General features: G+C 40.9%; 1 protein-coding gene across 2 annotated transcripts in view; it reads right to left on the bottom strand.

Annotated features, from left to right (window-relative positions):
* Nucleotides 1-680: 680 nt before the first annotated feature.
* The window catches only part of fam135b (family with sequence similarity 135 member B), a 57808-nt gene continuing 32506 nt past the window's right edge, over nt 681-25982 (bottom strand). Inside the window, exons 8-20 of one of the 2 annotated variants that reach the window (XM_037795345.1) lie at nt 19950-20109; nt 17192-17241; nt 16233-16388; nt 14279-14352; nt 14036-14190; nt 12041-13958; nt 9368-9534; nt 8127-8218; nt 7923-8020; nt 6838-6989; nt 6539-6649; nt 5890-6003; nt 681-4901 (exon numbers count right to left, since the gene is read on the bottom strand). In XM_037795345.1, the coding sequence (XP_037651273.1) occupies nt 4696-4901; nt 5890-6003; nt 6539-6649; nt 6838-6989; nt 7923-8020; nt 8127-8218; nt 9368-9534; nt 12041-13958; nt 14036-14190; nt 14279-14352; nt 16233-16388; nt 17192-17241; nt 19950-20109 (3453 nt within the window). In that variant the 3' untranslated portion in view covers nt 681-4695. Of the gene's footprint in view, nt 4902-5889; nt 6004-6037; nt 6388-6538; nt 6650-6837; nt 6990-7922; nt 8021-8126; nt 8219-9367; nt 9535-12040; nt 13959-14035; nt 14191-14278; nt 14353-16232; nt 16389-17191; nt 17242-19949; nt 20110-25982 lie in introns of those variants that run through there. The other variant, XM_037795346.1, reaches the window with a different exon arrangement.

The following is a 25982-nucleotide window of genomic DNA, read 5'->3' on the forward strand; positions in this document are numbered from 1 at the left end:
TATTTAATATATCTTTGTATGTTAGTATTTACCTTTCCCATTAACAATTGTTGTAACCATATATGTTTTAACTAAAAACATTACATGGGTAGGCCTACAGTACAGTATGTTAACTCAGATCCCTTCATGGCCCACAGAAAATGCTGATCATGTCTGCCATCATGTAAAACCTCTCAGTTGTCACACAACGTAATGTGTATATGTATACTAATATGAGTTCAGGCACCTTAATCATACATGGTTGTAAATGGCCTATGACAATAACCATATTTTATGATTTTAATGTCACTCTAGACCTGATGTACATTGAAAAAAAAAATCATGTTTTCTCCGCAGTGACAATATCTGCAAATTAAGCTTTGAAATTGAACATTTATGTTGATATTTTACCAGGAAAGTGTTAATCAATTTCCATAGTTTCTGGATGAAATGTCAAATTTGTTTTAAGAAGTGCATTTTAATAGTCTGAAAAGCATAAATATTTGATGTCTGTTACAATGGAAATGGTTAAACCGCATTGAAACGGGAGGAAAATGTCATAATTGATACTTACAAAATGGAAATGAAAATAAGTTAAAAGTGTTCAAGCAAACAGGAAATCAAAAGCCTGTTTTTAAAGGTGCTATATAAATAAAGTTATTATGATTATTATTATTGACAAACAGAAACAGCGAACAAGATAATTATGCAAAAGGAACATTTTTTATTGTAACATCATATCTCTTTACAATAATACTATGCTATATATACTGTATATATATTTTTGTATTTATATTTTTACATAGAACACAAGCTACTAAGGAATACATACAGTACAGTCAGCGACATAGAAAAATATTAGAGTAGTATTGGCACAGATGAAGTAGTATTTACTGTACTTTACATGTTATACATTCAGCAAAAAAGAAGTGCAGAATGAAATAAAGACATGTTCCTCACAGTGAAGTCAAACTTTTTTTTTTTACATTCAATTCAAACACATGAAGGATGATCCGGCGACGAGCAGACGATGATAGCACGTCTCCTTTCACACACACATAACACACCCTCCACACACACACACACATGAACAAGACTCTCAGTAAAGGGCAATCAAATACAAAAAAGGTTCAAGTCAGCTAGTTTTGAAGGTTGACAGCACTTGCAAGGATCTATAGGATTTATGGATCACCTCTGAATTCACTCTCAGCCGTGACAGCAGCATAAATGTACAGTTAACGCTCTCGGAGACATATTTAGTCATACAAAACAAAAAAATATGTTTTCTCTCTGCAGAATGGAGTTCAGGCGAAATATATCTTTCTGATCTAACACCGTGCCTTCGAGTGAAACCTTGTACACACAGCCATCTATCTCGTGAAACAATTTCAAACCTGTATATGTGCCCTTGAAGGGGCCAATCTCAATACCACAAACACTTTTTCCCTCCATCGATTCCCGCTGACCCCTTTGGGTAAACACGCACGGCCCTAAAGGCAAACAAGCTGAAGCCTCATCCATATACAATATATGTGTTTGCGTCGTCGAGGAGGTTGAGAAAAGATGCATGATGCATGGCGGCTCCCACAGATTGCTTACGCAGCTTTGCTTAGTGGCTTTTTTGAGAACGATCTCTGTGTCCTGAAGGAGCCCATTTGATTAGAGTCAATCACGGTGGCACACTGCTTACTGTGCAGCGGCCTCCGGAACAGAAAAGAGCACTTTGCGATGTCATCTTTTGTACTCTTTGAAGACGGTACAATGCTTCAATGGCCGAGACGGACAGCCGTGGTGACTAGAGCAGGGTGCGACCTTCAAATCTAAAGAATCAGTGCATGTTTAAACCCCCAAAAAAACACAAGAAAAAAGCTGTTTGGATTTTGTAAAGCTAGTGGAGGTTGATTCAAGGTTGTCAGTAAAGTGCACTTGCCATCAAACCAGCGCAAAGGTTAAATATAGCTCTCTGTATGTACATAATATGCAGCAACCATCGCTGGATATGAGACGTCTGCGGCGACACTATGATAACAGTTCTCTAATGTCAAAATGTAAACATCATTTGATGGACAGCTCAGTGATGAGGGAAACGCTCCTCGCCCAGTACGCTGGAAAAACGACATCTCTCATGTCACGCTTCGATGTGACAGCGAAGGACGAGGAGAAAAAAATAATCACACAACATTTTGTTTGATTTAGCTGATGAGATGATCAAGATATGGCATCGTATATGTTTCGGGAAACACGAAACAGCGTCTGCTACGACGGCGCTTCCCTGCTATCATCATGCATCATTTTGAAGTTGGGTTATAGAAGATGACAGGGCATGAGGGAGAATCTTGGCAGTGGGGTCCGTTTTACGCAAAAAATCATCCGGAAAACAAAAGCAATGACACCCTGATTTAAGCCATTTAAAAATATAATGAGCGCCTTATGAAATCCATCCTCGTGTCGACAATTTTAATTTAAAATGGTTCATTAAGAAAGTGATGAAAGATTAAACCATAAGATTGTACTCTATAGTCATGGATAATGAGTTTCTTTCACATTAGTAGATTTGCTCTTAATCGTATCGGTAAGCCTGTTTTCTGTCTCCCTGTCACATGATTTAAAGAACAAAATGGTAATAAGTCATGCATCTTAATTGTGTTATAGTGGTAGATTTGCTTGGATACTGTTGGATAGTTTAACAAAAGAATTGACCGTTTGCTAAACCCCGCCCCTGAACAACAATTGTCCAATCGTAGCTTAGCAACCGTAACTATGCATGACAGGCCTGTCAAGTTATGGATTTCTACACATGTTGAAGCGGTGTGCATGGGACTATATGAGAGAGATTTACCGTGAGCTGCAAACTTTAGCATATCTGGCTAAATAGCTTTCCTCCTACAGTAGTAACTGAGCATTACTCCGAGGTCAAGGAGCACATTGTTAACCAATCAGCGATGGTCATCCCTGCAAACCCTGCCCCCAAAAGTGCCTATACTTTCAGAGTACTACCCCTCGACCAGGGCCTTTTTGGGGGTACAATGTCCCCGGAACTGTGGTCAAAACACAACTAGTTCTTCAAAAAGGAGCTTAACTAGGCTGCATTAGTTTCTGGGTTACAGGCTGTTATAAAAAGCCCCACTCAGGACTATCACATTCACTGTGTAGTAGCCTATATCTCTTCTATGTGATGGCCAGGATGCTATCAGAGTTTATAGCCTAACTTTAGCAGCTCTGTCCTGCTCTTTATTGGAGAAAGATTACACTCCAGCAACCCAAGCACCGTCAGCCGATACTGTACATTTGCAAAAGTCAGTCCTCATCCTACAAGCCTTTTTGTTTTTAACGTTAAAGTGAAAACATACTGCTTGAAAATAAACACGTATCTAAGCTAAGCACCGAAACAGGGATATTTTCGTATTAGAACATAACAGTCTGATCCGATTTTTTTCTCAACCCGATCTTGTGAGAAGGCGTATAAATAGCTTGACATTTTCCACGTGTCATGATAAAGCAACAAAGGTGTTGTTATTGCACGCAAAGTGACTTAAAAAAGATACCATTTCATTCATGCACCATTTGGTGAGACCGGGCTGTTTTTTTCTGTGGTGTAGTCAGCCTGAGAGAAACTTTTTTCAACCAACTCTCTCAACTACCAGCGACGGTTGTTATTTAAGATAGTGAAATTGAAAGAAATATGGAGCTTGCCTTTGTCTACCTCTGTCTGAAATCAAGGACTCATTGTTTCAAAAATTACTAAAAATTGTGGTGGTAATCTGCCACAGTTATCACCGTGAACTGTATAATTATGTGCGGTGTGGGTCTGGAAAACTTGACATGCATAGCAACAGTAACTAAGGAGGGCGGGGCTTGGCAAATGATCAGTTCATAAATTTAGTCAATCAATCAGTGCAAACAATCAATTAAATAGCGAAGGCTAAATCAGCAGTTAGAGCCATCTGGTAGCACAGACACTATAATTCTCACTAGTGCTGAAGCCTTCTAGTAATACTAATCAGGGTCAATGAGTCAGATTGAACTGATGTACAGTTAAACACAAGTAAAAGCAGATATCCACTATCTTCCTCCTCCATTCTATACTTTCATGATAACAACACACAAAAGATCACATTTAGATGGACTACTTACACTGTAGATACATAAGCAGATAAAAAATAAATAATTTTAAACAATATATTCATTTCTGTATAAAGGAACATATTTGTACAACAAAATACTTCATGTACAATCATGGGGATAAATGCTGCCCGTCTATTGCCTCGGTTCTAAGGATAGTTTAGGACTATCGTCGGTGTAACCCTTAAAGAAGAATTCATTCATCCAGCCACACTGAAGGCTTTAAAACCAACTCTAAAGGGAAAGTAGTTAAATGCTCTCGACCACAAGTAACATCCGTTAGTGTTCTGGCTGACTCCGGTTATTAATAAGGCCATAAAACATCCACAATCAATCCTGCGATGGATGTCAGATGTTTTGTTTTGCATGGCTACACGTCAAACTCAGACTTCTGAGTTCGCATTTTCAACAGTCACAATACACTGATCTTTTTATAACAGCTGCTAACCATCCTAACAAATGGGATATACAGGCCTTGCCAGGGATTATATACACTGAATATACTGTACAAAGTGAAGGTAGGACCTTGTCCTCCAAATCAGCTCCATCAGCCACCAATGGGTTCTGTCCTGTAAGCATACAGTACTAGCACCTTTACTTGAAGTAGTTGAGCCCTGCCACTAAGAAGAACTTCTCCAGGAAAAGCTCAGAGTCCAGGACAGCGATGTGGGCGGCGCGTCCGATCAGGGTGTTGGCCGTGTTGGGCAGAGCATGGAACACATTCTGGCGGATCAGCCGACACTCTTTAGCCTCCACAAGTGGCTGCAGGACGTTGTTGATCATCTCCGTGTACACGGGCCCTTCAGTGCAAAAATTTGAAAAGTTAGTCCTATGCTTAAACCTTTTGTATTGAATTCCCAGCCTAAAAATACTGTAGTCTGGCACATAACCCCCTCTCCCCCTTTAATCTCTGGCTATAGATTCTGCATTCATATGTAGAATCTGTGGGCAACGGCACAAGATTTTGGTACCGGAAGCGTCTTGCCACTTGCCCCCCAGAGGCTTAACTGTCATCAGACCAATAGCTGATTTTGAGATTGCCCCCCATAAACAGTTGTGTTTTGTACAGATTACAGTGTAGAAGGTAACCCACAAGTTAAAGTAACAAGTGTTGTGTAGGTGTAGGAAACATCATGTTACGTTGAACTTAAAGTGGGTAACTTTTGTCGAACAACGTCCACTGTGGCCACATGTGGCAATTACAGAAATGGTATATAACACAAAGTGCACCGGTTGCACGAGTTGAAAAGAGCCATACTACTGACAGATTATTGAGTCAGCGGACTGATTTAGTAATATCAGTTACACAGCAATATCTATCTGAAGCTTGCTAACATTAGCTAATATTAGCCGCCATAATCTACTGGTCATACCAGAACAAATAGGGCTGTAGCAGCAAATCCAATAAGCATACTGAACTGAGCAAGGGTGCATTTTATTGCTTATGAATTTAACTTATAATCTGTAAGAGGAAGGATGTGTTATTTCTTCTTTCAAAAGTTACCGTGTCACTTTAAATAATAGTTTCACTTAGTGATGTTTACAGATACACTGGTCACACAATCACACAAAAGTACCACTTTCTTTTTGTTTACAGAGATGTGCTCATAAGTTTCTTAGAAATAAGTCATTCAACATGAAAAAAGCATAAAAAAGGCCTAATCGATTAAAGAAATCTTCTTAAATCTAGTATAGAAAAATGGAATTGTTGTTCTAAAATATTCAAAGATATTGTAAATATTGAAGGAGAAGAGAATCCACTATGGCATTAATACATGCACATCTGACCTGTGGTTCTGTCTTTAAGAGCAGTCTTGCACATCTCTATTCTGGCAGAGTGGAAAGGAACATAACGGTCCTGTGGAGACGCCACCAACACCACGTTCTTGAAAAACTGGAGCCCTAAAAGGGACACAAAACAAACGAGTAAGTGAGAGTGCTGTGTGTGTGTGTGAGAGAGAGGAAGACAGAGGAAAGGAGCGAATTGGTTGTAAAACGCAAAGTACAATCACAAAGTACAATGACAGGCTTGATACGATAAAACTGTGTTTTTTTTCCTCAAGTCTCCTGTCAGTGTGCTTTTAAGGGAGTGCGCTGGTGGGTTTCAAATGACAGGGTTTGGATCATTTTGTCAGGCTGCCACAGCTCTGGAGGGGTAAAATAGTGTTTTCAGGCTTATCTTCTTCAAGCCTGTGTGACAAACGACTGCTTTGTTCCACTCAAACAGTGGGGAGGCCTCTCACAGGCCTCTCGCAGCTCGCTGGCAGGGGTTTGAGTGTTAGTGAGCTGACACGTACAGAAATTTGACAAAAAAGACAAGATGACAACATTTTCATGAATATTTGAATAGACTTGTCTTTCAAGTAATAGTCCGTAAAGTGAGGCAGTCAATATGCTGTCTCTGTTTTTCAAATTCATCCGCTTTCACACGGTATACCTGGTTTCTGACTCAGGAGATAGAGGAATGTTTTCCGCGGATCAACGTGATCTCTGAAGGTGAGCTGCAGCAAGGATCCTGATTTCTTCAGCTTCTGCATTAACCACAGACCTAAACAACACACACACACACAATCAGGATTTTGAACACCCTACGTAGAAGCAGAGCAGCATGGATGATATTCTTAGATTAAAGATGCTGCTGAGGAGCACAAAAACATCGAAATGCAGCACTGTAAATAAAGCACATCTGCCGTATGCAGGGTTTTTGTTTTCCCCACAGCTGCACGGTGGCCTCACCTGTGCTGACCAATGTGCTGTTGTTGTACAGCGTTCCCAAGTGTGGGCCTGACAGTGAGAGGAAAGTGTGCAGTTTGGGCAAATAGCAGCGGAAGCGAGGCCTCGTCAGCACCGAGCGGATGATGATGTTCCCCAGGGAGTGGCCGATGAAGCTGTTGGCCGAAGACAAACAACTTTCAGAGTGATAAACTTGCAACTTGAGTGGGTGGCTGGAAAAAACTGTGCCTCCAACACTGCTGATCTACGACACTGTGCAATATCTTATTATAGGCTCTTCTAGCTCCATCTGAGGCTGATTTTAGCTATAACATTTGTAATTTCAGAAAATTCATTAACTCGTTAAATGTTCAAACGTTCTCAAAGGCAATGACAGCTTAATGATGCTAACATAGAGGACATATACAAATTAATAGTCTTCCCAGCTGAGGGAAATATTAGATTCATGAAGCTATATGTCTGTCACTTAGTTTAATTACTGTACTGTTACAGCTTTACCCAAAATCCCTCATCGCCACGTCGGCTCCTTCTCATCCGTCTCCCACCAAACTAAATATAGAAGTAATGTGGAAAGAGCCAGATGCTGTTGAGGCAGCCCATTGCTTTTGTCTTTGATACTTATAACACTCCAGAGACTACACCACAATAAAGAAAGTTAACAAACTTGGGTAGAAACTCTTGCAAAAAAAAATAAATTGGCACATTGAGGGCAATTAAGTGGGAAGATGAATAGCTTAATTTGATGGGAACTAGGCAACACACTGCTGCATAAAGGAGTACAGTCTATCATGTGAAAGTCAGAAACTTATTGGCACTGTATGATAAGAGCCTTTCATCCATTCTGTGCCGCTTATCCATTTAGGGTTTTGTACAGTCTATATATTATCCTGGAACAATGATTCTCATGGGTTAAAGCGCACATGTCCAAGTATCAATGTGCAGTCTCTGCTGCCATCTACTGTCCAAAGAGAACGCTGCTTAAGTTGATGATTGTTCTGACTTTCCCTCTAAATAATCAATCAAAATCAATGAAAAGGAGAGTTGTCAGTAATGTGTATGTTGCACAGCATTAAAGTTAAGCGACTGACCTTATCCTTCCTATGGTGAGATTGTACAGCTGGACATGCTGAATAATCTCATCCAGCAACCTGTCCGTCATGGTGTCGAAATCTGCAAACGTGTCAGTCTGCAGGAAAGAGAAGCACGGTTGTCAGCGCTCTTACAAATCGCCTTAAAAATGTGACTGAACATGTTATCAATTTGCTCCCAATCGCCGTCATCTACAAATGTACCTGGTTCCTTTCAGACATGAGGAAGTCCAGCCTGGATCCTGGCAGTCCCAACTCAATAAAAGTCTTCACCAGCCGAAGGTCTGCGCTGTTTCCTGGAAGCAAAGAGGAAATTATACACACAGTCTCTGGCCCATTAATCATTTAGGAGACGCCTGGAATTAGTATTCACAGACTACATAGTGCAAAGTGATATTTTTTAAGTTTGTAGGACATACTCTCAGAGACTATATTACATTTACAATGCTAATGGGGGGAGGATGCACAGTATGCTGGAGATGTGTCCGTTTAATAGCTATTGTGTTCTTGCATTGGAATTGGAGCAGTGGGGACTCAGACTGTCTGAGGGGCAGGGGTGAAAAAAATAAAAAATGCAACAGCGCGCAGAAAGTTTTCTAGCATGTAGGGCAGCCTATATGGCTCTGCATCATGTTTTCTCTACTGTAAGGGCACCCGAGAGGGCCCTTCATCACATTTTCTCCACTGGAAAGGGCACCCTAGAGGGCCCTTCATCACATTTTCTCCACTGAAAGGCCACCCTAGAGGGCACTGCATCCTGTTTTGTCAACTTGAAGGACAATCTAGCGGGCACTTTATCTTGTTTTCATCACTGGAAGGGCACCCTAGCGGGCACTTCATCGGGTTTTTACCACTGGAAGGGCACCCTACAGGGCGCTGCATTATGTTTTCTCTACTGGAAGGGAACCCAAGACGGCACTACATGTATTCTTTACTGGAAGTGCATCCTAGCGAGCACTCCACAATGTTTTTCTCTACTGGAAGGGCACTTTACCTCGTTATCTCCACTAGAAGGGCACCCTAGAGGGTACTGTATCACATTTTCTCTACTGGCTTGGCACCCTAGAGGGCACTACATCATGTTTTCTTCACTAGAAGAGCACCCTAGAGGCCACTGCATCCCATTTTCTCCACTGGAAGGCACCCTAGAAGGCACTTTATCATTCTTTCTCCACTGGAAGGGTACCATAGTGGGAACTTCATCACATTTTCTCCACTAGAAGGGCACCATAGAATGCACTTCATCATGTTTTCTCCACTAGAATGGCACCCGAGAGGGCACTTTATCCCGTTTTTCTCCACCGCAAACTAGAGGGCCTTTTGTTATGTTTTTTCCACTGAAAGGGCGCCCTAGAGGGCACTTTATCGTGATTTCTCTACCCTCGTAAATACTTTAGTGAATTGGACTGCAGTGAACAAGAACCTTTAGCTGTATGCAGACTCACCATCAAGCCCGTGGACACACACCACAAGGTGTATGCCGTCATCAAACTCCTCATCGTCCTCCTCCGGGGGGAAGTAGGGCAGATCTGACGCCAGAAGAGGAAGGTCACTGTACAAGCTGGCCTGAAAGCTCAACTCTTTGAGCAGCTCCTCTTTTGCTTTGTAGAAACTGGAGAAAACGGAAATGACATTTGATAAAAAAACAACAAGGGATTATATTCTGTATGTTAGCAATAAAATGAAAAAGCCCATTTCCAGTAATGTGCAAAGACAAGCAAATAATGTACAATCTTAGTTACACACAGAGAGATGAAATGCTGATCTAAGATTTCATTTTACAGAAGAAAAAAACCCCACTAAAAGTGCATCTCTTAGAGGTGACTCACTCCTACAGTTTTCTCTCTTTGGTCCAAGATATCATAGACAACCTGCGTTGCATGTTTATATAATTACAGTTCACATTGTTCACTTCCGAGCAAATCAAGGCTTCCAAACAAAAGTCCCACAGACTCGCAAGTAGCTCCTCTAAGTTTTATTACCCTGTCATCCCGCCAGGTTACAGATTTCAGCTGTGGAGGAGTCAAAACAAATCCGATTCCAGCTCCTGTACTTTCAGCTAATCATGATGGATTTGTCTGCACTCTTTGATGTGATTTAATACACTCAGGAGGCATTTCACCTCATCTTGACTTACTCGCTTCGTATTTGCCCTCACTTCATTTTGTTATGCCAGGCTTTCCAAGCATGAGTAACTGCCAGCTACTGCACCAGATGTCAACAGCCGTCTCCACATACCCATAAAACCTTGTGTTTTGGCCTTGTTTCCTGTAGTTGGTGTGTATTATAATCTCATTCCTACAAAGTTTTCCTTGGAAGGTGGCCTGCATTTTCTGAAACATTACTTACTGACAGCCAGGTCAGAAAGGCATTCGCCTGCATAAACACACATTTTATTATTACTATTATTATTATTTGAACATGCTTGAATGCAGTCTTGATGTAAAAGTGCAATTACAAAGCTACCCTGTCAAAAAAACAGCCAAACTATTAACACTTATTCAGTTTTAATATTTTTTCCATTACTCAAAGGAAGAAAAGTCTCAGGAATGCTCCTTAGCCTCCAAGTCTTTAAAGGGAACATTTCATGCTTATTTCCAGGTTCATACTTGTATTTTGGGTATCTACTAGGACATGTTTACATGCTTTACTTATCAAAAAACACGTTATTTTTCTGATACTGTCTGTCCCTATGGAAAAAGCCCAGTCTGCTCTGATTGGCTTGCCAAAAAATTATGGCACCCCTTTGTAAAGGTAGTTCTCAAGCCTTTGGCGATATATTCTAATGAGCCTGCATGTGACATAGGAAGGGGAACCAAATCTGAATGGCTATTTGAATCACATGTTTTCTGATCTAAGAAGCCCACAAAAAACTGACTGGGTCGTCTTATTTCACAGTTTGTGGGTTGGTAGGCACTCTAGATACCCAAATGTATGTGCACAAGCACTGAAAATGTTAGTTTTTCATGATATGTGCACTTTAAGTGGACGTGTTTGATTGAAAGCTGAGCGGACAAGGACACTGAGAAAATGTAAATAAACTTGCACTAGTAACTGTAGCTTATTAAGCTAGTAACTAAATTTGGTCTTAAGTGACCAACCCTCTGAGACCCGCAGGATCGCAGGTGATCCCGACCGATTTTACTGTCTTTCAGAGGCTGTAGCAGGTATAGTTTTAGAGCTAGAGTGAAGGTCCAGATATCATATGAAACTAGAAAACCGAAGGAATCCATTAGTACCAACCATGCTAGCAGTCATGCTAGCTTGACGGCTGAATAACGCTCCAAATTTGGGCTAAATTTTGGGGAGGAAAAACTGGCATGGTCATTTTTTAAAGCGGTCCCTTGACCTCTGACCTCAAGATATGTGTGTAACAAATGGTATCAACCCAAAAAATTGCCGCAACAACTAATGAGACATAATAGAGCATGGGAATGACCTTCATATATTTCAATCATAATGTTCTAAACCCTTATACACTTTTATAATATATTTTAAATAATTAATGTATTAATTCATGTTTATTTCTGATTTATGACTACAAACACTTGACATCTACTGCTGACCTGCTATCTCCCCCTAAAGACCCCCTGTATCCCTCTAAAAAAGACAAAAACGGGTCTATGGTGGGTCTCAGAGGGTTAAGTTGTCCAAAGCGCTACAGCTGCCAGTTTTTTTTCCTATCTAGTCAGCTTTTTCCCCCATGGCAGATACTGTATCTGGCTGGTAGCTTGTTCAGCAAGCTAAGTTGCAACACAAGACATGTGTCCACGCTCGTAAGATAAGAAGGAGACATTAGCTAGGAAGCTAATGTGGGTTGCAGTTCAGAGTCTGTAGCTCGTTTTGAGTTGTGCAGTAGGCTGCTTTCTGGCCGTTAGTCAGTGTCACCGTCTGTCAACGTAGATAGAGATGACAATAACATTCTGCCTGCTAGAAAGCTAATGTGGGTTGCAGTTGACAGTCTGTGGCTCTTGTGTTTTGTAGCAGACTGCTGTGTGGTTGTTTTCAAGGGACCACATTAAGTTTGATTTATAAAGCAGGCCTGTATGGTAAGCAGAAAATAACAGCACAGATTGTCTTTTGCTAACACTATAAGCTTAGCTAGAACATGAACTCACTTTAGCATTCGTTCGTTGGTCTCGTCATCCATATTCAGGGGATTGAGCGATGACGAGGAGATGATACCAAAGGAGCCCAGGGGCTGATGGGTGATAGGTGAGGTAGCCTGGCGAGCGGACATCCCACTGATAGACGGAGAGTCTCTCAGAGCAGAGGAAAATGGCAGGCAGGTCGGCGCACAGGACACCGACATGTTCACCACCTCCACCATCTTCTTATTCACGAAGGCCAGCCCCGAGTTGGGGATCTTAGCGGGCTTAGTCTGGCAGTCTAAAGGATCTTTCTCACCGGCCGACATCCCATTGAGGTTGAGAGGTGATGCAATATCATTGGCTATCAGCCCCGTGAGGTCACTCGGCCTCTGTGTGGTGGTGGTACTGCTGGGGAGGTCAATGGTGTGTTGGGGTGATCGGGAGGGATCCAGACACTCCTGATCCTCAACGCTAAGCAGTTCAGTCTGATGGAAACTTTGGCACTCATCTCCAGAGTTAATTCTCTCCTGAGCTGCTGCACTTTTATGCACACATGGTTCGTTTCCACAGCTGCAGGGCACTGCTTCAACGAGATGCACATCCTCCTCTGAGGCGCTTACTCCGCTGATGTGTGTTTGATGGTTTATATTCTCCCCCTGGCTGCCAATAATAGCGCTTTCCTTCACATGAGGGCTCCCTGCAGACTCTTGTAAAAGCAGCACTTCAGACACACCACTTAACACAGATTTGGTTCTGTATGTCTCTAACAGGTTTGACTTTTCAGAGCTGATATTCTCCTTGAGGATTTGGCCAAGATTTGTCGTTGAACTCGGGTCTAATAGAGATTGCTCCGAATCCAGATTGCTGTTCAAAGAAGAGCAGTTGATCTTCAAAGAATCCTTGTGTTGCGCTAAGCTCTTATCTGTTTCCTGGTTGAGCAGAACGTGGTCCTCCTCAGTGTCTTCGGGACTGCTTATCTGCGGCGCAGAGACCGACTTGGTTAGTTTGCTGAGCTGCCTCTGATGCTGGTCCTCCTCGTAGGGCAGCGAGCTAATAGAGGTGAGCGAGGCCTGTATACCTACACTCGGGAGGCTGCCGTTGCTCTCCATCTGCAGGCCTTCCAGAGAGCTGCGGTGGACCGGGTGGCGACACACTATCTGCTGCGGGATCTCCCGTTCGCTGGAGAAGTCTAGTGGAGGTCGGCCTCGCAGTGCGGCCTCCAAGGGCCAGGCCACCGAGCTGGGCTCACTCTCGATACCTGAGTCCGAAATAACCGAGGACGAGCGCTTCATGATCTTGGAGCCGGCCAGGCCTCCGCGGTGAGTCATCTCTTTTCTGAGATCGCCGGGAAAGGGAGGTATAGCTGGCTGCGCATAGGTAGCGGGTAGGCTGGTGAGAGGAACATCCTCACTCTCATCATCCATGGAGTGATTTAATGGCATGGCGATGTCAGACTCCTCTTCATTGTTTTCACTCTCTGTTGCGTTGCTGTCATTTGTAGCATCACAAAGTGGGACGGTATTTTCTGTTACATGATGAGCAGGACACTCATCACTGCTATTAGAGTCATTGTGGTTCGAGGAGAGAGCCGGGACTGCTTCTCCTCTATTTGGATCCACATCACAAGGCGTATCTGCGATGCACCTCAGGTCTGGATTACAGTTCTCCTTAACCTCCTCTGGTTCCTTCAAGTGTTCTGCCTCTGCTAGAGAGGGTTCAGCACTGTCCTCGCTACGAATGAGGTTCTGGGTACTTCTGATGTTGATGCTGGTCTTACTTTGCTCTGCCATGAGTGAGACATATGTGGGCAAGTCCATGCAATCGTCACTGTCCGAGGGATCCTGGGGTATTGCTGGTGATCTGGCTCCCTGGCCGCTTTCAGAAATCCCGTTGGCATGAGTGATGGCGGGATCAGAGTTGGTCGTTGGCACATGTGATACCCACTCTGGAAAGACAAGGGTATTGTGGTAAACCTTTTGTCTTGAAAAGCAAAAAAAATCTGTGATTAAGTGTTTATATTACCTGTTTGAGGAGACTCCACATATCTGTCCTCAAAGATGATAGGTAGGCTGTTCCAGTCTCCGTCGATGTCCAGGCACTCAACAGGTAAAGGAGGCATCTTGGTCAGGTAGTCCGAGCTCCGCACTTCTGCAGCTATCTGGCCATGTCTGTTGATTCTGAACCAGCAGAATTATATCATCATACACTTTCTCTCCATTCATTCATAGAATGAATTATTCTTTTCCAACGAAGGATGATACTTACAGTTCTTCTTGAAAAGTCAGAGATATCTCTTTGGGGTGTTCGGTGAAGAAGTACGCCTCTGAGAACCTCCTGACCTGGTGTTTTTACAGAAACAGACAAAACAGTTTGAGTCAAACATTTGAGGTGTGCACACAAAGAGAGATTCATATCACTTCTTCCGGTCTGTGACTGATCCAAAAGCTTCTCCAATTAGAAATGCATCATCCTTGAAAGTCAGCTACTGTGACAGGCAAATCAGCAGGAACACTGTTTCTGGTGTATTTTCACCCCACAATAATTACAGAATAAGTGTTAATTGAAATCCAAACTCCTCTGGTGGGCGGAGGCATGACAGTATCCCCTCGGGGTAATCTAATACCAAAGCAAACATGTTCATTATTTTTCAGACAACTGAGACGAAACAATGCCACATAAAGAGGGCCTTGAGAGCTACTCCACTGTGAAACTCATATTCATATTAAACAGCCCAATGATTAGATGGAAATTACATTGGAAATCATATTAGCTTGCTCAGCTGGGTATAAGCTACTGAGGTCTAGAACGGCATCTTATCATTTTGATAATTCCCTCTGTAGCTCACTGATCACAGATCACTTTGGCGCTCCAGAGTTTGGTCAGTGAGGGAGACACAAATGGGCAAAAACAATATTTTTACACTGGTAAATTTTGATATTTTAGGCTATTTTGCTTCCATAACATGTCTTCTTTCAGACTAGTGGAAAGAAAGCATTGTTTTACTACTTTGTCTATTTGCGTCTGTAGATTTCTCCTTAATTCACCAAAAGTGAGCATTAGATAATGCCTCATTTGCATATTTAAACAAAATTCCAGAAAACTTGTAATAAAAAAAATAATTGTCTTAATGTAAGGAATCAACTGGGGAAGTTTCATTGTGATATCTATTAGTTAGATATTTTACCCTGTTCACTTGTAGTGTTTCCAAAATGTATGATATTTTACAATCCACATCTTTAAAGGATGTTTTCTCAAAATTAGTTTTTTCCCCAAGCAGAAATCTCCACTTCAGTAGCACTTACATACACCAAACTTTCCAGTTACATTCCTGTCTATATTCTGAAGGTTGTTACAGAGGGGTTTGTTCATATGTCATTCATAGCCTAATTTATAGAACATTTTATTCCCCCAAAAAATGGCTAAAATTTATTTATTTTTTGTACGACTTTTGAAAGTATTTTCTGATTAATGGAGAGATACAAAGATATATTCAAAATTCCTTCAGTAAACACAGTAAAATTTTGATATATTCAAAATTCCTTCAGTAAACACCGTTGACTCCAACATGTCAACAAAATGAAACAAGAATTTTGTACATGGCTTTATCCTATGTTCAGATTTCTGTTCTGGAAATGTATGCAAATTAACACATATTTAATAGGATAATGCCTCAAAATGCATATATAAATATAAAATTTCAGAAAACTTTTAATACAAAAAAGTATTGCCTTAATGTAATTAATCAACTGGGGAAGTGTCATGGTGATATTAGTTAATTATTTTTACCTTATTCACCTGGGTGTCTCCACATAAGTCATATATCTAACCTTTCAAACTCAGTTCATATGATATATTTTTCCTGGTCCAACATGAAGGTTTCTTCCTCATCGCAGCTGGTTTAAATGTTATTTTTACTCTTTTTTTTTAGATAATTTCAGTGTGGCGAGAGAGAATTTTATTCAATAGCTTGTAAACCCTTAAAGAGAATTGCTCCCAACATGCCTTAAGGAGCTGCTTACGGAGCTAAAATGTCAATGGTTATGAAACCACTTTGATTGTTCTGTATTATTTTTGTATTTTAGTGTGGGTGCTGAGGATATAAATTGTCATCGTTGCACTCTAATATGGAGACAATCTGGACTGTGGCTCAGAGAACAAACAGGAAATGTTGGCGTTTGAGTGTTTTATAAGCACGTCTTTGATGGGGTGTCACTCTCACCCGGAGCGTGTGGTGCTCCTGGGCCAGATAGGAGAGGATGTGGGGGTTGAGCACGGCGGCCTCCAGGAAGCGGCTCCACAGAGCGGCCAGCTGGGAGCAGAGCTGGCTCACGTCCCTGCTGATCTGCTCCGCTACCCTCTCATGGCCTTCCTGCAGCTGATCGAGACAGAGAGGGGTCAGAAAAAAAATAGTTTCCTATAATATCAAAGTAAATGCATCAGTCTTATCTAAACACATTCTATTCTAGGATCCTCGGTTTCTGCTTACATATTTATACCTACAGACAGTGTGGTGTCTGCAGTCTGTCTGACCTGCTTGTCTTTGGTAAACTCATCAATCAATCAACCCACGCTGATCTCTGTGGGAATACTGGTTATAGCAGCTAGGCCATCATACCAGTTCACACATACATTTAGTTTAGAGACCTGTTTCAACACTTGAAAGTCAAGATTGTTTAACGTCTCAATGATCCTCTTCCTTCATGACTTAACAAACAAATTGTTTTAAAGTTTTTTTTAGTCGCCAAAGAAGATATTGTAATCATATCCATCTTCTTGAACTAATGGCTGATTAGCATTGTCTAAGCTAAAAGCAACTGTTCTATAGTATAGTAAAAATAAATCATTTAATTTTGCAGCATTCATTTTTCAATTATTACAAATTCATCCTGTGTTGGTTAGCATGCCAACAAAAAAATTATGATTTTTCAGCCCCAAACATCTAGATTAAGCCATGACGTTTGTCTGTGCGTAGAATTAACGGTTTTACACATACAGGCTGGTACAGCAGGTAGGCTGTTTTTTTACTTCTAAATTTAAAATAATAACTTCAAAAAAGCAAAACACAAATACAGAGAAATCATAACAATGTGGATGTAATAATGAATGTAAAATCATAATCAAAACAACTCCATCACAAGACAATGGAAACTTGTCTGTAACATGTGTGGATGAACATACCTGTAACTCTATTGTGAGCTGATTTAGAGTTTCTTCTACAGGCAGCACCTCTGTGGAGAGAAAAAAGTTATTTACAGAGTTTAGTGCAAAGGATTTTATTTGACTACAAAGCGATAAAACAGAGTAACTAGAGTCATATATTTTATTTTGAAAATCGTTTCAATACTAATTAGATCTGAACATAAGGCCAATTTAGAATTTTAAATAAAAATCCAATAATCTTTGGGATTGAAGCCTAAAACTATAAAAGGGTGATTAAGGACGACATTTAATGAAATGAATTGTTAAAGGCCATAAAAGCTAATTGTGTACTATTATTAACCAATGGTATAAAGTGAGGCAGAGGGCTACATTTACTCAAGTGCAGTACAAAGAGTTTTTTTGTAAGGGTTTTCATTTTCTGGTATTTATACTTTACTACACTGCATGTATTTGACAGTTACATTTCAGATTACAGCTTTCATCATTTTCAGTTAACCACATGTTTAAAACTATTTAAAACTACAACTGGAATCCGGGAGAAAATACGATTCCCTCGAAACGTAATTGATGCAGTTTAGTTGCATTTGAACGTAATTGTGTAGGAGACAGGGTTGCTGTATGTGTGTGTGTGTGTGTGTGTTTCCGTGGGCGTGGCTGTCTTCCAGGCACTCTCCCTCCTGATTACGGCTCATTCACATCACCTGTCCAGTCTGCACAGCTGCCTTCCATCTACTCATCACCTCCAGACTATATCTACTCTGCTTCTCCATCCACTCATTGTCAGATCAGCTCGGCTGCTGTGGTAGTTACTTGCGTCAGGTCTCTGTAGTTTTGTGTTTTTGGAGAACTGTCCCTTATCTTGTTTTGGAGCCTGACATTAACTGTTCAGTTCCTCTGTGCCTCAGTCAGCCACCTTCTCCTCTCCATTCACCCAACATTCCCTGTTGACCTGCAATAAATCTCCTTAACTTTCACCAACCTCTAGTTCAGTGGTTTCCAACTAGTAATGGGCAAAGCAGTTCTTTTCAGTGCACTGAATCACTACAATCAGTACAGTAAAAAGATTTGTTACCCGAATTGTTCAGTGCTTGACCGGTGATCCGACTGCACTGCACGTAATCCCGCTCATTGAACTGAACTTCAGCCCGCTAACTAACTGAAAACGGAGAATTTAGTTGGATAAAGACACCCTATGCAAATAAAAGGTGTTTGCAACTAAATGTCAGGTTGTTAAATCTTTTTTTTAAACATATACTGAAGTGAAAACAAGAATAGTTTCAGAAGAAAACAAAATTTATGTTTTATCACAACTGTTCATAATTGTTTCTATGTGCAAATATTATTGTCACATCGGTAGCTCAAGGTCTCAGGTGAAAGACCTACAGACAGATATCCCGCCCCCTTCTGACACAAAATACTTATTTGCCAATCAGCTGTCAATAAAACAAATTACGCTGCTGTCAATTTTGGTAACGTCAGTGACGCCGTAATTAGGCGATGTTAGCAGACTAGCCAGTGCACACTGAATTTGACAATGACCTCAGAAAATAGCCAGCCCAATAAAATCTAAAAGATATACTATTTGCATGAGGAATTGGAGGTTTTTTTTCATGAATGTGAATGACAAATGTGTGTGTCTCATTTGCGTTGCAAGCGTGTCAGTCGGTAAAAGACGTAACGTCGAGCAGCTACTTCTCACGAGACATTTCATGCTGGTAGCGGTCTACGAACATAGAAAGTAAAGGAGCTTAAAACGACGCTTAAAAGACAACAGTCTCTGTTTACCAAACCAACAAAGTAGGCCAACGCAGCAACAGAGGCTTCGTTTAGTGGCACACTTCCTAAAAGCCATTCGCCTATGGCAGGATTGTTTATAGAGGCAATGACTGCGGTGGCTTAAACAATAAAGAACTATAAAAGTAAGATGGTGATGTACAACTTGGTGCTTTGAGTAGCTCTCGGCCACTTTCTTTTTTTGTGAAATTAGCTCTCAGAGTAACAAGAGTCGGTCAAAACAGAGTATGTGGCTGGACCGTGTATGGTCAGTCCAGCGGTACGACTGGCTGTTCAAGCGGTGACGTATACCCTCTTGTGGAATGCACGTGATTGGTCCCTGGTTTTCTGCTTGCCGTTTCAAACAGGAAACAACATGGCGGCCTGCTCGTAAACTTCATGTTGTTCCGTCTAAACAATCCACCAGAATCTACTTCTGAAAATATATTAAGCGAGAAATAGGCGATGCTACTGCTGAATCTCGTTTAATATGAGAACTAAATCACCTTGTTTCACAGCTTGGTCGAAGTTTTCGTGAGCCGGACGCATTGCGCTAGACGCGCTCATTTGCATAAAGGACTGTTCTTCGCCTTTACATTTTGAAGGGGGGCAAAGGCCAATGAGGAGACTTCAACACTATGACGACCAATCGTATAACTGCATCACTCAGTCACACAGTGACAGACTTTTGCGTTTGTTTGACCCCTGCTTTAGTATGTGTCCTGCATTTGGGTCCACCTCTACCTCACCAAAACACAGTATATTTTGCTAGATTATTTTTACATTCTTGTATTGGTACTTTTACTTTACTAAACAATGTGAATACTTTTTCCACCACTGCTTCTAACCATCTCCTGGACTAATCAACTGTATGTCCACATGAAGAACAAAGCTATACTGCTCTAATAATGGGATTTCAGACATTTTAATTCTCAATAGACCTTGAATCTGAAGACGTTTACAATATTTTTAAGTTTTAATAAAGAGCTTTGCATGTGGCCACCTGAGTCGAGTGGAGTCTGCTGGAGCTGTGGGATTTCCTTCATCAGTGCCGAGTGGTAGGTGTGCAGACCCCTGTGTGCCACCAGCAGGAGGCGACAGAGCCTTCGGTGCCACGTGTGAGCTCTCTGCAGGCAGTTCTCACTGGGCACATAAAAGCTTCCCTGCAGAGAAGGAGACACAGAGGAAAATGTCAGCTGCTATGTAGGTCAGCAGTCACCTCTCAGACAAATGGCCTGCCTCAATAACAAGACATGCACACATACTTGACCTTTTTATAGTTCAAGTATACAACTGCAACAGTTGGACAGGTTTGTCACTGACCTCTGTGATAAAAAAAAAAGAGCTTGTTTCTGAATGGGAGCGAATAAGGTAATTACTTGGAGCATCAAATACGACGTCCGAAACAAATGGCCCCTAAACACAGCTTGCTACGACTTGTAAAATCAGATCAATATGTGCAAGTGGCCTGAGGAGGATGTAACGCATCCCTGTTATAACCTTTTAAAAGTTCACAAGTATAGGAAGTTGACTCAGAATCCAAGGTGTCAACGTTTGTCTGGGGCTCGATTAATAAAAGAAACAAATAATGAATACAAAATGATGTGTATAAAAAACTGAAAATCAAATTTGTTGAGCTAAAATTCTACAAAAAAACACTCAACAAAGCCAAGAGAGGTACAAAGGAAGCAAGCAGCTTAATGAAAAAGACAAGAAAAATAATTCCTGAAGCTCATGACAATTTCTCCTGCTTTTGAGTGTTTGCTAAATATAAGCTGTAATATGGACCATGTTTCCAGTAGATGGCTCTCTAACAATGCAGTAGAAGTATACAGTAACTGCATTTCAACATTGCAATATACATGTGTTGACTGAGTGTTACTAGAGCTGTCAATCCATTAAAAATATTCAATTGCGATTAATCACATGATTGTCCATAGGTAATCCTGATTAATCGCACATTTTTTATCCGTTCAAAATGTACCTTAAAGGGAGATTTGTCAAGTATGTCATACATGTAAGTGGGCAACTATGCTTGCTTTCTGCAAATGTATGTATATATTTCTTATTGGAAATCAATTAACATCACAAAACATTGACATAAATTGTCCATAAACCCTTACTGGTACTGCATTTAGCATAAAAAATATGCTCAAATCATAACATGGCAAACTGCAGCCCAACAGGCAACAACAGCTGTCAGTGTGTTAGTGTGCTGACTTGACTATGACTTGCCTCAAACTGCATGTGATTGTCATAAAGTAGGCATTTCTGTAAAGGGGAGACTCGTGGGTACCCAGAGAACCAATTTTCATTCATATATCTTGAGGTCAGAGGTCAAGGGACCCCTTTGAAAATGGCCTTGCTATTTCTTCCTCATCAAAATTTAACATATGTTTGGAGCGTTATTTAGCCTCCTTCGCGACAATCAAGTATGACATGGTTGGTACAAATGGATTCATTAGGTTTTCTAGTTAAAGTTAGTTGCGTTAGAGAAATGTGGCGTTAAAATGAATTTGCATTAATGCGTTATTGTGTTAATTTTGACACACCTAAGTGTAACACAAGTCCAAACAGCTACAAATCAGCCTTGATACTATAATCATGTCTCTCATTTATCTTACCCGAAGAGCTAATGGCCTTAAACAACTATCATTGTGACATCAGCCGGGATAATATGGAGCCTTGAATGTGGCCCTGGTCCGCTGCTCCCTGACCTGAAACAGTCTGCTACCCAGCGACATCTCCTCACGGCTGGGTTGTTTTGGCAGCGCCAGTGGGCCTCTGAGCTTTGAAAGGCATGTAATGCCGGAGTATCTGGGGATGTACTGTAATTTGCCCCTTGGCAAGTCAAGTCTCCGGCCCTATCATCATACCTGTGTGCGCTCTGTAATTGCTGCGGCGCAGTATACCCGAACCAGGAAGGAACATCTGTATGTTTACTTTCATAATTCTTCTTTACCTTTTATAGAGGCCTGCCTGGATCAGTCTGAGAGCGATGGGCAGAGAAAAATAGCTATTTTTCAGTATGAGCTAGTCATTATCCTCAAAACATAGTTTCTCTCTGCGCTGATGTCTGGGATGTGCTTCAGGTTTATGTCACCTGACATGAGAATATCTGCTTTTGTTTGCTGCTGTTAGTGCAACTTTTACAGTTCATCATCGCAGTGTGTGGTGGTATCTCAGCCCGGTCTCACCAAATGGCATATGAATGACACGGTAATTTGAAAGTAATTTTGCGTGCAATAACAACGCATTTGTTGCTTTTGCCATGTCATTTTTACACCATGTAGTCTGTACTGACTGTAATGCAAATGTATCCGTGTGAATATGCTACGCTCAGAGCTAGTGACGTAGAATAAGAAGTGAGAAACACTGCTTATGGTGGGAGGGTCCAACAAACACAGAACCAGGAGACCGGTGCTCATGTCCCAAAATGTTGTTGAGTTGTTTTGAAGTTACGTTAGTGACGTTTGTAACGTGTTTTCCTAATTTATGTTACATTGTTTACGTACGTATTTTGCTTAGTTCACAGAGTTATTTTAAGCCCAACCATGATGTTTTTCCTAAACCTAACTAGGTGCTTTTGTTGCCTAAACCTAACTGCAGCCGCTTCATGGTAACAACATGGTGCTCAAATGACACGTGAAAAGCCATTCCACAAAATTAAGTCTAAGATCTGAAAAGTGAAGCCAATACGGAAGTGTCTTAAACTTGCATTCTTTCTAATAGCCAGCAGGAGGCGACTCCTCCAGTTGCAAAAAGAAATCTGATTGTCTATGAGAAAAATGAGCCTACTTCTCACTTGATTTATTACCTCAGTAAACATTGTAAACATGAGTTTATGGTCTCAATCGCTAGTTCCAAGTCTTCTTCAATACAGCATGATGTTCATTTAGTAAATTATGGTCCCATTTAGAGTCAAATAGACCATAAAGCAGGGGATGATTTAGGGTGTGGCTACCATGTGATAGACAGGTCGCTACCACGGCGTTGTCCGGTCTGGGAGTTGTTTGTGTTTTCTTCGTAGAACTTTAACCCTTTCACAGTGTGTTTTCAGTTCATGAAGTTAATTGTAACATTTTGGTCACCTAAAATTGTCTTATTCAGTGTTCGGTTGTACTTAGCTCCACCCTCTCGTGTCACTTCTGGCTGTAAAAAACCAAGATGGCGACAGCCAAAATGCCGAACTTTAGGCTTCAAGATGGCAGTCCACAAACTAGTGGGTGACATCACAATGACTACGTCCACATCTTATATTCAGTCTATGGTTGGGTATCTAAGCATCCAATCACTGCTGCTGTCAAAGAAGTTTTGTACAGGAGAGCTTCTCAAAGGATAGTTGACATGATTTATGCGTTGTTATCTTCAGATACATGATTTATTTCCACCAAAAAGACTAAAGATTCTCAGGTGTCTGCACTTCTAACACCATCGTTTTTCCTCTCTAAATAACCTTCTATACCACAGAGGGAGCTTTTTTTTCTCCCTTTTGAGATGTAACAGCTGATACCAATGGAAATCTAAAACATGTGATTTTTTTTTTTTTACAGAAAATAACAACATAACACTTAGAGGAAATGCTGTGGTGTTAAGAAGGGAAAAGTGCTGAAAACGCAGTGTAGCCGCAGGTAAAAAAAAAAGCTCAAAATAAATAAAGTAAATGCGTTCTGTAGATTTCACCTGCAGCTACGTGGTACGTGGCGGTTGTGAGCAGAACTCATTACTGTGATCAAACGAAGCCCCCCCGCTCGGCTAAATGCAGAGCTTATTAAAGCGCCCAGCCAGGGGTGGGAGTAAAAACCATGAGGTGTGTTGGGGAGGGGGGCGACCATAGTGCTCATTAAGATTTACAGTGTAGACAGTAATGTCCACATGGACCTGAGAGATGCATGTTATAGAGGGATGGAAAAAAATGGAACCTACGGTTTTACAACTGTACACAGGTTGGAATAATTTGGAAGAGAAAACTAGAGATAAGAGATTTTGATTGAAGATAATGGCTACATCAAAAAAATCAAATGAAAATAGTGCAAACTTAAATGCAGTCCAGAAAATAGTCCAAATAAGAGTTGGGTTTTTTTTTACACATAGACCACAGCTGTGCCCCAAGGCCATACCACATAAAAATTCTAAGCAGTTTGAAAGCTGACTACAGTAATTTTGCCCAAAGATGACAGTATGCGTACTAAATCCACTTGATTTTGAATGTGTTATTGATATTATTCTATATAGTAGGTACTAAATACAAATCATCCAACTGTTTTATCAGCTAGTATGCAAATTAAATCAACATACTTTACCATTTTATACTAACAGGAAGTGATCCTGCAACTTCGTATGTCAATCAAGCTGTCAAAATCTTATGAGCTGTGAGCAGCCCTTCCATTTTCTTTGTGCATTGCATCGTGGGAGAATAGTGTACATCGACCAAAATCAACAGTGTGAATACTGTCTGGTTTACTTCTACTTTCTTTTGTCACTTTTTCTGTGTGAATATACTAAATATAGTACTCAAAACTTTGGGACATACCGGCATGCGTTCAAAATTGCATACTATGCGCTACATACTCAATATGCGTACTATTGTTCAACATACTTTAGTGTGAAAAAACAGCAGTATGGATCTTTTCGGACGTACTGAGCAGTAATTTAAGTCGTCACTTCCTGAGAGCCACCTTGCCGGTCAGAGACGCGTAACCATGGTAACCAGTGCCAACCTCATGTGACCACAACAAAGATTTGTGAGAATCAAAAAAATGTATTTATAAATATTACGCCTAGCAAAGTGAAATCTTATACTTACACTTAAATTGAAGCGTTATTGATGTTACAGAGCTGTCCTTCAACGCTGTTATGAACGTTGGCGTCACTATCGTATTGCCTTGTGGGATATTTATCCTGTCGTAGTGTCCAGGGTTATTTCACAGGAAATGGTTGTGTACAATTGGTTTCATACTAAGATTTCGGACATACTAAAAAAATCTCACATACTGTTTTGGCGTACTAAATAGCATGTTCATACGGAATTTTGGACGCAACCACTGTATTTTCCTACAATGCACATTTGGAATGGAGGAGCCACTCGCAGCTGCAAAAACAAGACAATTGTGGATAATTGTAAAACTGATCTAGGAAGTTCTAAGAAAACTAAAATTTGAGTTTTAAATCTTTAGGAAGACATACTTTGAGAAGGTTAATAGAATTCTAAAGTCACAGTTCGACGTCTGATGGCGCTTCTATTGCATCATTTTTTGTTAGTATAAAATGGGAAAAACTAATAGGAAAGGAGGAAAAAGCTGTGCCAGCAGTTTATTCACTCGAGGTCTTGTATTCTTGATATTATGGATACGATTGCAATTACAGTTTCACTCTACAACCTCTACATCTTCCCAGTGTGGCCAGGAAGAATTCAATACTAAATCAACAAGGGAGACCTATGTAAATTTTGCTGTTTAAAATCTTAAAGGAATAGTTTGATATGATACTATGTTTGTGTGCTAAATATGAATGTATATAGAGCCAGGAGACGGTCAGTTTAGCTTAGTATAACTGTATGTTTAGGTGATTAAAGTGTCATAAAATAATGTATTTGCTATAAAATAAGACATACTGTATAATCATCATCAATTGTGCAAGTTAACTGTACTGTAAATGAGCACAAAGGCATGAGAGGGAGGTGACAGGACTACACCATCATTTCCAGTGAGAACTGCGATCACTTCCAGATGCTAAGCCTGAGGCCTACATGCCTGGGCAGGTGGGTTAATCAGATATTATGAAAAGCTGCAGTGTAATAATCTCTGTGTTGGCCTCTGGTCTTTAAGCCTTGAGACTCTACGGAGCCCCAACAAAAATGACAGACCAGGTCCAGGATTAGTAATCCAGATCAGAATGACTCCCTGCTCAGCACTTGGGCTGAATCCTGTTGCTTTTGGGTGACATGCCAAAACAAATCGCAACTAAATCCATCGTCCTCTGTCCCGAACACCGAGATCACGTTTACGTCATTGCTTGGTATTTAGCTGCTTGCTTG

Source organism: Sebastes umbrosus, chromosome 15 (assembly GCF_015220745.1).
Source record: "Sebastes umbrosus isolate fSebUmb1 chromosome 15, fSebUmb1.pri, whole genome shotgun sequence".
Lineage (NCBI taxonomy): Eukaryota > Metazoa > Chordata > Actinopteri > Perciformes > Sebastidae > Sebastes > Sebastes umbrosus.